At 47.1% G+C, this 13,179-nt stretch overlaps 1 protein-coding gene across 1 annotated transcript in view; it reads right to left on the bottom strand.

Moving 5' to 3' along the window:
- Window positions 1-13,179, bottom strand: part of ARHGEF17 (Rho guanine nucleotide exchange factor 17) — a 242,875-nt gene that overhangs the window by 54,918 nt on the left and 174,778 nt on the right. Inside the window, exons 4-5 of the mRNA XM_054974489.1 lie at window positions 8,283-8,399; window positions 6,440-6,532 (exon numbers count right to left, since the gene is read on the bottom strand). Coding sequence (XP_054830464.1) covers window positions 6,440-6,532; window positions 8,283-8,399 — 210 coding nt within the window. The remainder of the gene's footprint in view (window positions 1-6,439; window positions 6,533-8,282; window positions 8,400-13,179) is intronic.

Raw genomic sequence — 13,179 nt, 5'->3', positions numbered from 1 at the left:
ACTACAAGTGATGCCTGACACAGGTTGGACACTTGTCAGCTTCCCTCAAGTTTTGGCGGGAAATGTAGGCAGCTTGGTGGAATGTTGGACAAGTGACAGTTGAAAAGTCCGTTGGACAGCCGTCGGAGAGCCAAGCTGCAAGACCAGGACGCCTACATTTCCCATCAAAACTTGAGGGGAGCTGACAAGTGTCCAACCTGTGTCAGGCGTCACTTGTAGCTTGGCCCTGACCTGTGACTGAGGAATGGTGTTGAGCCCCAGGACTCATGATGCGAGGGCACAGCCATGATACTCCTGGGCAGAGGCCCGTAGCAATCTGCACTGGGCCAGACAGAAGGCACCCCATCTTGTTGGATCAAGGAAGGGGGGCAAGCTTGGGTCAGGAGGTGCAATGGGACCGAGTCCTGTGCCCACCTCCTCGAGTGCAACATGACCATGCTGTGGCCTTGAATTGCCTGAGACATGATTCAGTGCGTTGTGTGTATGTGTGTGTTATATGCTTGCTTGGAGGAAGAAAAAGATTCCAATCCTAAGGTTCTCATATAGGGTGGCCTTTGGTGTGCTTTAGCCAGATGCTGTTAAATTCTGTGCTCCAAGCGGGATGGGCAGAGGCCCTTATGCCACAGGGCCACCTGCTTTTAAAACAGAGGGGAGTTTGCAAAAGGTCTTTTCCTTCCTCCATCTTCTTCAAAAGAAAAAAAGATCATACTGGCCCTAGGCAGCTGGACTTGCCTAAAACACTTCTTCGGATTTTGCTGTTGCATATTCACTGCGTTCTAGAGTATGCATATGCATGGGTATATGCATGCTCTCCGTTGTGGAGGCTGATGGGCCTCTTGGAATAATGTTCTCCCACCTCTTCCAGCTTCCACTGAAGTCTTATTGAAGCCTGGGGCTGGAGGAAAAAACCCAGTCCCTCTTTCTCCTCCCCCACCCTTTCTCCAGCAGCATGGTGGTTCTTTCAACAGCACAAGAGACATGTGCTGGGTATGTTGGGAAATGTAGTCCATAGGGCACCTGACACCAAATAACAGAATGGTCTTCTTTCCCAGGGGGACATTCTTGTCTATCTATCTGTAGTTTATTGTCCTTTTCGGCTTGCCGTAGGCAGGTGCTGGCGCTCAGTCTTAAGCTGATTTACGTTCCACGCCCTGCCTGGACATTTTTTCTTGCTTGCAGCTGCAGCTGCTCGAATGACTTTTTGTATCTATGGAACTGCTATAAACACCTTCTTTTATCTTTTGGAAGTAGCCTCCCTTTTTTTGAAGACGTGTCATCAATGTCTTTCTATCCCAGTCTTCCTCATTTGGGCTTACTACAAGCTCACCTTCTTATCAAAAGCAAGTATTATGAGCTGTCCAATTCCACAGGGAGACTGCAGCATTCATCAGTGCCTTGCTTTCCCTTTCTCTTTGTTCAAACATTAACCCACCACCCCAGTTTTTCATTTTGGAGTGAAACAAAGAGTCTCTCTACACAAGACATCTTACACAAGGACACTCGAAGGTAGATGCAATGTTAGTTGGGAAGCATAATTTAAAAAGACAGAGCTGACAGAGATCGATCCTCAGAGGGTTTGTTAATTTCATCTTTGCCTCCAGGAAGGGGAGGTGAAATTGACAGAGCCTTCAGGGAGGCAAAGATGAAATTAACAAACCCTTTGAGGAGTGATCTCTGCCAGCTCTGTCTTTTTAAACTAGGCTTCCAGACTAACATGGCATCTCCCTTCACTTGAGCATACTGATGTAAGATGTCTCGTGCAGAGAGACTCAGAGTTTTGACCATGGGAGGGACAAGAAGAGCCTGTTTAGTGCTCCCAGTTGCCAGCTTCGAGGATTGGCACGGAGGCTACATTTACACCCAGCCATATTTAAAGGTGGAGTCAGCCAAGCTGATCCGGATACAGAACTTTGAGATTTCCCAGGACAGGGGAAGCTGACACGATCCAGGTCCTTCCTGCCAATCAAAAAGCCAGCCAGGAAGAGAGGCCACCGTCTTTTGCCCGTCCTGCTCCACAGCACAAAAATGCAGCTTTCCCCATCACAGGCATTCATTCCTGGAAAAGTTCCTTCTCCTCCATGTCTGCCTCTCAGGCTGCTGTTCAAGCCACAGGACCAGGGCCAGAGGGGGAAAAAAACCCTGACAATCCCACTGATGAATGTCTGGTACGGTAACAGAAAAATGGTAGTAACCCCCCACCCCCAAGTCTCTTGGGTGGGTTGCAATGCACAGAAAAGACTTCAAAAGATCAGCCTTCCAGCCCTTCGACTTCTGGCCCTTGACACTGGAAAGTTCCCTCCTTGTGGGTTAAGTAACTGATATCTCTTGTACTTGTTCTGCACAGTATCAGAGCGTGCATTGCTTAAAAAATAATAATGTACTGGACTCGATTCGGAGCAGAAGCCTCCTGTTTCTTGTTCTGGCTACATGAACCAACACAAAACAGCTGCCTCAGGCTTACTCCGCTTACAGGCAATCGTCACAGAAACAAAGATATGGCATAGAGCACAGCTCAGTGCAAATTCCCCTTCCCATCTTTTTCTCCAAGAGAAGCATTATTCTGCTTAAGGCAGCCACAATGCAATCGGGTGTGATGTCACAGTATCCATATTGATAAATGCTAAGGCACTGCTTTGAATACGAGAACTGAGAGTAAGCATTTATCACAGGGAAGCTGATAGCCCGAAGGAAACGCCATCTGTTACTAACACGGGTGCTGTCTGTTGCTTTAAATTTATGCTGCTATGAACTACCTGTGCATCATGTTGTCTAATGTCAGTCCAAGAATTGCTTATGTTCTATTTCAGCATTTCTTCAACTCTGTATTGGATTCTTACTAATGCTAAGTCTTTGTAAACTTGTGCTTATTTACCCTATGACATTGTTTATGGAAATGTCCTTGATACTGACTGTACTAATCTCACACTGTGTAATTCGCCTGGAGTCTCAGTGAGACAGATCCAGAGGAGTTTGCCGTGTTAGTCTGTAGTAGCAAAACAGTAAAGAGTCCAGTAGCACTTTTAAGACTAACCAACTTTATTGTAGCATAAGCTTTTGAGACCCACAGCTCTCTTCATCAGATGCATCTGATGAAGAGAGCTGTGGCTCTCAAAAGCTTATGCTACAATAAAGTTGGTTAGTCTTAAAGGTGCTACTGGACTCTGTACTATCAGTGAGAAAGGCAAACTATAAATGACATAATAACTACCTACCTACCTACCTACCTGAATGAACGAATGAACAAACGAAGGAACGAAGGAACGACCGAATGACAGGCCGAACAACCAACGAACGAACGAACGAACGAACGAACGAACAAACAAACAAACAAACAAACAAACAAACAAACAAACAAACAAACATGCAGTAGATGGTAATACAAATCCCTTTTTTAAAAAAATATTTTTTATTTGTTTTAGTTCCATCTTGTTCTGATAACAAAGTTAATCAAAAGTCTTACATTCTTTGGATACATGTTATATATCATACATTTCATTTCATCTCTGCAAGTTCCATCATAATTATATTATTTTCCACTACGCTATTATCACTATAAGTCTGCTTTCTTTAATTCTAGTATTTCTTTACTCTCCTCATTCATTTGATTTTGCTAACATATAGTTATGTCTCTATTTTATAGGTACTACAAATCCCTGATGGCTGACTGCAGCCCAAGTCCATGGGGCAAGGCATCGGAACCACAGGAGGCGCGGAGGAATTCAGCACTCTAGAGGCACAACTTGGGTTGTCGTTTGTACATGGGAAAGTGCAGACTGCTGAGAATAAATGTCTTCTGTTGGTCTAATCTCTCTCCCAACCCCAACTTTATGACAATTGTAGCTGCTATTTGGCTCTGGTTAGTGGAATATTCACTTCAATAAGATGGACTCTCCCGCAACTCTTGAACTACGGTTCACTGCAACTTTTACTAAAAGCTGACTGTATCCCTCCGTCTCACTTTGTACGTCGAAACTCCAAAGGGATAGTTACCTATCTTCCTTAGAATCCATTCGGGCTATCGTATCAAACAACGTGTTTTAACGAAGACGTGTCAATAGCAATCAAGTGCCCACATTATGGAAACCTGACAACCTGAATCCTTAGTTATCCAAAGTTATCCCCTAAGTTATCCCCTCAACTCCTGCACCTAATCAACCATCCATCCCCTGTTCTCCTACCGCAACATCAAAGATCTGAATTCCAATCATAACCAGAATTAAGTCTATGCTGTCCAATCTGTACTGAGACGTATTAACTAGCTTCATTTCCATTTTTCTGTAGATACTCTATAGTGTAAAGGCAGCATCTTAACAGATGCTGATCTTTTGTTCTCTGTGATACGTATATTTTTGTCCACTCTTTTGTGTGCGCTCCTTTGTAGACTCTTTTAAACACTCCTTTCGTACTCTATTCAACTGGTGTGCCCTTTTCTGCTTGTGTGTGTTGCTGAACGTGCAAAACAGTAAAGAGTCCAGTGGCACCTTTAAGACTAACCAACTTTATTGTAGCATAAGCTTTCGAGAACCACAGCTCTCTTCGTCAGATGCATTGTCTGACGAAGAGAGTTGTGGTTCTTGAAAGCTTATGCTACAATAAAGTTGGTTAGTCTTAAAGGTGCTATGGGAGTCTTTGCTATTTTGCTACTACAGACTAACATGGTTAACTCCTCTGGATTGCTGAACGTGATCCCTCACATTTATGTTTTGTACCTTTCGCGTTCTTCGGGGGAGTTTCCTGCTACAACTGTCTCCACACAGCCAACTGTCCGGGTACAACAACTCCACTTATACGTAGGATCTTTTTGAGGCTTTTGCACGGCTCGCCGATTCCTCTGCTAGTTGCAGAATCTGTTCTTTTAAAACTTAGGCCTGACCCTTATCTGAACATATCGGGCATCTGTCAATCAGGCAGTGGAGCATGCTTGGATCGGCTGGACTGTGCGTATCAGGGCTACCCCACGAGGAAGTTTCCCTTCTCTCCAGCTTCCGGGTGTCTCAGTTGCTCCAGAGTGAGTGACCGGCTCTTTCCTGGAATCCGATCCAAGCCCGTTGCTCTGACTCAAATATGTGAATCATCTCAAGAATGCAGCGTGCCGGAATAGCAAGCTGTCACTGCAGCCCACTGATACAGAACCCAGGCTGCTGAACAGTAATTGGCTTAGTCCCTGGGTGAACCAGGCAACGTTCGTAGGATTAAATTACCTGGGAAAGTCTCTCTGTGCCCAAGTTCTATTAACTGGGGCTACAGGGGAAATGCTCAAAGAACACAGTGACCTTCTGTAACTGTACTAATTTCATTGGGTTTTAGGAAGGAGACTGGGGGGTAGGCAGGGAGGCAGCTGTTTTGTCACAAAGAGGAAAATGCATCCATTCCTTCTCTATGATCACATCCTTGGTACTCATTTAGGCAACTCCCCCTCAGAGTCTCTCTACACAAGACAAGTGACACGTGTTCTTCACGTGTCCGGAGATGCAATGTTAGCCAGGAAGTGTAGTTTTGAAAGACAGAGCCAGCGGAGATCACTCCAGAGGGGATGGATTCTCTCACAGCCCTTCACTGCCTCTGCCATTTCCCCTTCCGGAGCCTTGGGCTGCCGAGGCTCAGTTAAGTTTAAGCAGCGAGGGTGTCAGGGTAAAAGCTCCAGAAGGGGAGACAGTCGGGCACACCAGAGGCGGTGGAGGTCTTTGAGAGAATCCGTCCCCTCCAGAGTGATCTCTGCTGGCTCTGTCTTTTTAAACTACGCTTCCCAGCTAACATTGCATCTCCTGACACTTGACAAACATGTGCTCAGGCGTCTCATGTACAGAGACGTTAATAAGGCCAAGAAAAAAAGGAGGTTTAACAAATTAACCTGGAAGATGAGTTAGCAAGAACTAAGAGTTTCATTATTTTTTTTAAAAAATCAAGTTTCTAGTCCCTAAAGTCTTGCGAAATGTGTATGGCATTTGTAGCCATTCCAAGAATTGCAGGAAGGAATATGTGAGCAAAGCTGCCACACGGATGCTTCACTGCAACCGTGAACGCCTCTGCAATGAGAACTCTATTACCACATAGAAACAGCCCTGTGGGGTAGGCTAAAGACAGACAAGCAAGGCCATGCCCTGAACTTTGGAGTTGTGCTGAGATCTGAACGCAGATTTTCCCTGTACAAGTCCAACTCTCAGTTCCCTATAACGGTACTGACACTTATTTTCTCATTCATTCATTCATTCGTTCGACATCTCCCCTGCCTTTCTTTCCCAATTACTACACAAGGCATGGAAGGGCATGAAAATAATAACATTATCACAAAGCTCAAAGAACGGACCGAGTGACCCAGACCTGAGAGCCGATGGGCAACCCTCAGTGAATCTAGAACATTCCCGGGCATTACAATGGATCTTGCACAGGACTGTACCTGGTGTAACCCAACACAGATCCCCCTCCCGTTTTAGCTCACCTTGACAAGAAGCTCGTAGCGTGGGATCCGCTGCACTGGTTTGATCATGAGGTCCGAGAGCGCCTGCTTCTCCTTGTTCTCCCTCATGCTTTGCTGAAGAAAGAACAAAGAGGTGAAACCAAGCTGTAAAACCATTTCTGCATCTGCGCCCGCACGTTTGGAGTGCGCTTGCAAAAATGGAGCAATGGTCCCCTTAGACAAATGAACTCTGAGGCTACTCCGAGAAGCACAATGGATTGTTCAAGACTTTAGGGAAGGGGGCCGGCCCAACGAAAGAGGTGAAACTGCCTGGGGCCCAGAACTTTTAGGGGCCACTTCTGAGAGAGGGAGAAATCACACTTGGGGAATAGGGGCACAGGGACAGCTTAGCAGGTTGCCGACAGACTGACACAACAGCCCCAGTAGTCTAGTGGAATGGCTCTCGTTTCCTGATTTTCATCAACTGCTTGGGACAAGGGATGAGGTCTGGCAGACACGTGACGAAGAACAAGGAGTTGGAAGGCAGAGGGGGTTGAACAGGCTGTGCCGCTTCATACTGCAGTTGATGACCCCCAGCTTTTAACCACTGTTGTATGAAAAAAAGACTCCACTCAAACAGAAAAGGAGCTTTGCAAGGAAAAACCCTCTGCCTGCAATGCTGGTTTTCTGTTTGCAAGGAAACTTTCCATGGGGGAACATTCCAAAATATGAACATCTGAGGTCGCCCACAAGCTGTCTGAAGAGGTTGAGTCCACTCCCTTCTTATTCCCACCTCATTCTCTTGCATATGTGCATCAGGCCACAGTACGGTTGCCAGGTGAGGGCTCCACCACTTTGCTAGCCTTTCCCACTACCGTTGAGCTGGTTGTTGGGGCGGCGGTGGGGAAATAGGGGGTGGAGGTGGGAGAACAATTAATGGCATCCTGATGCAATGATATGACCTCTGGTGCAACCAGAAGTGATGTGATTGTGTCTCTGGTGATGCTCTAGCATCTGGCCAAACCTCTATGGTTAAACCATAGAGTTTTGGTCAAATGCTAGTGTGTGGCCAGTAATGTTATACCATTGCTTCTGGTTATGATGAGCCCCCCCCCCAACACATGTGAGTTTCCTGAAGCTGGCAACCCTAGGAAGGGTTGCCAGCCTCCAGGTGGGGCCAGGAGATCTCTCAAAATTACAACTGATCACCAGATGACAGAAATCCGTTCCCCTGGAGAAAACGACTGCTTGGGAGGGTGGACTCTATGGCATTCTGTCCCACTGAGGTCCCTCCCCTCCCCAAACTGCACCCTCCCCAAGCTCTACCCTCAAAATACCCAGAAATTTCTCAACCAAAGCTGGCAGCCCTAACTCTTGGTCAGAGTAGCAACAGGGAAGGAGGAAAGAAGTGACGGATGCTAAAGATGAAAATGAAAAAAACAGGATCGTGGAAAAACCTCAGCTATCTAATATGCCACTGATATGGACCTCAGCATGCAGAAAAAACTTGATAGGTTAGAAAGTGGGGCCCCAAATTTTTTATCTCTCCATGCAGGCAGGCAGGCAGGCAGGCAGGCAGGCAGGCAGGCAGGCAGGCAGAAAGAACGAACAAACGAACGAAAGAACGAACGAAAGAACAAAAGAACGAACGAACGAACGAAAGAAAGCTTCTTTGTCAGGGATGGGATTTCACCTGCACTTGAACGAGGTTTAAGCAGGTATACCAGACAGCAATCCAGAGACTCTCCCTTGATTTATCTGTGCCGTGAGACGGGATTGGGGTTTGTGATGAAATTTTATGGTTGGAGGCTGCAGATTCAAGGGTAATTGGAGGTCAGGAGCCACCTATTTTGTGAAGTAGTGAGGAGAAAGAATCATGTCATACCTCCAGAAACTTCATAAATGCTGGCCTGGCTTCCTTGGCGATCCTCACAGCATCTTTGGCATTGAGAAAATTATCGATGTAGGCGGAGTAAATGTTCACCAGGATGTCCTTGGAAAACTGGAGGAACGACCAAGAGGTTTAATCAGAGATTTGAACATTTCATTCCAGTGATGTTAAATGGGGAAACAGGACATTGTGCCATTGAGCATGACGCCCCTTGGAGAATGCAGTTTACAAACCAACTGGACGGGATGGCTTGAATTCCCTATTTACTATTTGTTTATTTTGCCTATTAGCACCTCCTTCTCAGGAAGCTCAGGGAACATTACCAAGAAATGCTCAGGGTTTAAAAAGCATGCAGTGTGCTAAAACAAAAATCCACACAGCTTGTCAATTTAGCTTTACACCACATAAAACCCATTTCCACTGTTCACCTGCATTCTTCTAGGGTCCGATAACAACAGAACACTTTGTGCATAACAGACTCTTTACAGCGTCTAATTTAGACCATATCAGAGCTGCTGTAGCATAGTGGTTAAGTGGTTGGGCTGTGAACCAGCATCCTGCTGGTTAGAATCCCACTCCTGCCATGAACTCTGCAAGTGGCCTTGGGTCAGCCACTCAGCCCCAGCTCCCCAGCTGTATTGTGGTGATAATAACGACACTGGCTTCATTCACTGCTCTGAGTGGGGCACTCATCTGTCCAGAAGGGAGGTAAATAAGAGCCAAAACAGATGAGACACCTGACGCATGGGCAAACGTCGTTTTCCCACAAGGTTTCATGGGAAGTGTAGTGAGAAAGAACCTTTGCCAGGGAGAAGAGAAATTCTAGGCATCTTGTCTAGTCCGCTTGGCTTGCTCCCCTAAAAGCACCCTGCATCCAGACGGAGCTGAGCACGCCGGTGGCAGTGAGAGGGAGCCGATTGTACCAGCGGCGGTCGGAGAGAGCTGGCAGTGGTGATCGGCTCCTTGTCCCTCTTGCCGCTGACAGCATGCTCAGCTCCCTCAGGCTGTGGAGTACTTTTAGGGGAGTAAGGGGAGCTGGCGGTGGCAGTAAGAGGGAGCCGAGTGAACTAGACGAGACGCCTAGAGAAAGAACCTTTGTCAGGGAGAAGAGGGAGTTTCTCCCTCTTTTCCCTGGCAGCGGTTCTTTCTCACTACACTTCTCGGGGAACCTTGTGGGGAACTGACACACGTCACTGACTCTGCTGGTTCGACTCCCACTCCTGCCATGAGCTCAGCAGGTGGCCTTGGGTGAGCCACTCCTCTCGGCCCAGCTCCCCAACTGTATTGTGGGGATAATAATAACACTGACTTTGTTCAGGACTCTGAATGTGGCACTAGTCTGTCCAAAAGATTGGTATATAAGCACACGGTTGTTTTCATTATTATTTCACCTGACAGGTATTCTCTATGGAATATCCCATTATGATTTCCATTATCCATGTTATGGGATAGAGCTGCGTGCCTATTCTTTCCACTCATTTTCCACTAGTGTGACCCAGATTATTTGGGGTGTGTGTGTGTGTGTGCACATTTGGACATGTGTTATCATTACTGGAAATATTCCAGAAACATAGAGTACTACATGTACCGAATTTATTTTCTTTATATATACTCTGCTTTTTCTCCTCAATGGGGACCCAAAGTGTCTTGCGTCATTCTCTTCTCCATAGGAGATAGGGTGACATGTGCATTTTGTGTGCATCCACACAAAGTTCACAGATCTTCACAACAGATCAGCAGAAGGAATGACTTTATGCAGCAAAACTGAGGAGCAAATACAGATCAAGAGACATCTGCCTAACCAACCCCTGGTTGTATGCAGGGCTTAACCTATGCTGAATCTCAAAAAGACTCAAGCCTGGAATTTTTGTTTAGGTCAAGGGTAAAAAATTAGCCTAGAAATTAGAAGCTTCGGAGCAAGGGCAGATTATTGTTCTCTCATCACTTAGGAACTCTAGATCTCTTCTTCCCCCCATTTGTGAAATATGGGGACCGAGATTCCAAGAGAGAAATCTGGGTTCCTAGATTTATTTATTTATTTATTTATATCCCACCCTCCCCGCAAGCGGGCTCAGGGCGGCTAACAACATTTAAAAACAATTAAAAACATTATATCTGTATAAATATTAAAACATCATTTAAATAGCAACATTTTGTATTGTGCGGCAGCAGCATCAGGAAGACTTATAATCTTTTGCATGCCTACTGCGGTGGACAGTATTTCACGAGGCAGGGTGGGGTTAAAATTTCCTTTCCCCCCCAGGCCGATGGAGGCCCAACCTTAGCCATGAGCCTGGTGGAACAACTCTGTCTTGCAGGCCCGGCGGAAAGACAATAAAACCCGCCGGGCCCTGGTCTCAGTAGACAGAGTGTTCCACCAGGTAGGAGCCAGGACCGAGAAGGCCCTGGATCTCGTCGTGGCCAGGCGGGCCTCCTTGGGACCAGGGGCCACCAATAGCTGTTTTTTCCCCGATCGGAGAGTCCTCCGGGGAATATATGGGGAGAGACGGTCCCGCAGATACGCTGGCCCCAGTCTGCATAGGGCCTTATAGGTCAATACCAGAACCTTGAATCTGATCCGGTACTCCACTGGCAACCAATCTATTTTTAGATTGCTAACACTGGTACAGGACACACCAAACCATATTTGTAAATTTCACCGGGGGTGGGGGTGGGGAATCACTAGAGAGATGAATGGGGCTGGAGAGACTTTGGCTGTCGTGTTTACATCTAACATGTTATGATCTGAAACTAGGTTTGAGAGTCCTCTGTGAAAAGAAGCCAACGATGGATTGCCGGGAGAAGATAAAAACAACCTCAGTGATGCCTGTAAAATTCCAAGCAATGACAAACGCTCCACGTGGCAGGAAACAGTCCCAAAGGCTGTCTGATTCCCACAGAAGCAGATCACAGAGCGAATGTCTTGGAAGGGACCCGGAGCCACGTAGGGGAGCTTGCTCTTGCAAGGATGGACAATCCATCTACCCACCATCCCCTGCCCCACCCAGGCAGCGCCATGCCACGGCCAGTGCACATGTCCACTGAAGGGCCATGTGCAGAAGAGGTTGTCAGTCTGAGACGGCCAGCCAAGGCAGGCTTGGATATCAGAGAGGCTGAAAGGGGTGGCAAATCCAGTATACAATTGAGAGGTGGCAGATCTTGTCTCCAAGAGGCAGTCCGTGGGCTCCTGCCTCATCTCTAGAACTTATGTGTATGAAGGGAGTGACAGCCATACCCAACGGCCTTTCCTAGAGTGGCTGGATGGGTCCTTCTTATCCAGTATGGCACCACTTGAGACCAGCCACTGCAGTAAACTTGCGCAAATGCACATGCCTGCACACAGTATGTATCATAGAATAGAATCATAGAATCATAGGGTTGGAAGGGACCTCCAGGGTCATCTAGTCCAACCCCCTGCACAAGGCAGGAAATTCACAAGTACCTTCCCCCCACACACCCAGTGCCCCCTGCTCCATGCCCAGAAGATGGCAAAACACCGTTAGGATCCCTAGCCAAACTAGCCTGGGGAAAATTGCTTCCTGACCTCAAAGTGGTGATTTGGCATTACCCTGGGCATGTAAGAAGGGGCCACAAGAACTAAGCCCTGATGTAACCCTTCCTGCCCTCCCTCTCAAGATCTGCCTAGGTTCACAGGATAAGCATTGCTGTCAGATTTTCCCATCCCATGCATAATTTTATAAACCTCTATCAATTCCTTCTCTTTGCTCTCTTTCCCTAGGGATTTTTTAAAGTCTCCAGCCTTCATCCTCTTGGTTGCCCTCCTTTGTCCTTTTTGTAGCTTTGCAATGTCGTTTTTGAGATACAGCAACCAGAACCACACTCAGTATGCCAATGGCTGGCTCACAAGATAGGAAGCCTTTTTTCTAAGGTACCTGATGTATTTACTTATTGGGCCTTGGGTTTAGAACAGACGCATGTCAGCAACATGGCCAGCCTGCAATTGCTTGAGAGGGAAGTCAGCCTTGCTTCGAAGGTAACCCACAGCTCTTGCTATGTTCCTATTCAGCACCCTAAGAAAGCGTGCACTCCTAATTGCTGCTGTAGCTGAAGAGAATCCTTCCTTCCTTCCTGTTCTGACTCAGCATGGACTCCTTCCTTCCCTCCTTCCTGTTCTGACTCAGCATGGACTCCTTCCTTCCTTCCTTCCTGTTCTGACTCAGCATGGACTCCTTCCTTCCTTCCTGTTCTGACTCAGCATGGACTCCTTCCTACCTTCCTTCCTGTTCTGACTCAGCATGGACTCCTTCCTTCCTGTTCTGACTCAGCATGGACTCCTTTCTTCCTTCCTTCCTGTTCTGACTCAGCATGGACTCCTTCCTTCCTTCCTTCCTGTTCTGACTCAGCATGGACTCCTTCCTACCTTCCTTCCTTCCTGTTCTGACCCAGCATAGATTCCTTCCTTCCTTCCTGTTCTGACTCAGCATGGACTCCTTCCTGTTCTGACTCAGCATGGACTCCTTCCTGTTCTGACTCAGCATGGACTCCTTACTTCCTTCCTGTTCTGACTCAGCATGGACTCCTTCCTTCCTTCCTTCCTTCCTGTTCTGACTCAGCATGGACTCCTTCCTTCCTGTTCTGACTCAGCATGGACTCCTTCCTACCTTCCTTCCTTCCTGTTCTGACCCAGCATAGATTCCTTCCTTCCTTCCTGTTCTGACTCAGCATGGACTCCTTCCTTCCTTCCTGTTCTGACTCAGCATGGACTCCTTCCTTCCTTCCTTCCTGTTCTGACTCAGCATGGACTCCTTCCTTCCTTCCTGTTCTGACCCAGCTAGATTCCTTCCTTCCTTCCTGTTCTGACTCAGCATGGACTCCTTCCTTCCTTCCTTCCTTCCTTCCTTCCTTCCTTCCTTCCTGTTCTGACTCAGCA

Source organism: Eublepharis macularius, chromosome 3, assembly GCF_028583425.1.
Source record: "Eublepharis macularius isolate TG4126 chromosome 3, MPM_Emac_v1.0, whole genome shotgun sequence".
NCBI classification, from domain to species: Eukaryota; Metazoa; Chordata; class Lepidosauria; order Squamata; family Eublepharidae; genus Eublepharis; species Eublepharis macularius.
The sequence above is the reverse complement of the archived record's forward strand: the minus strand, read 5'-3'. Positions and strand labels throughout refer to the sequence as shown.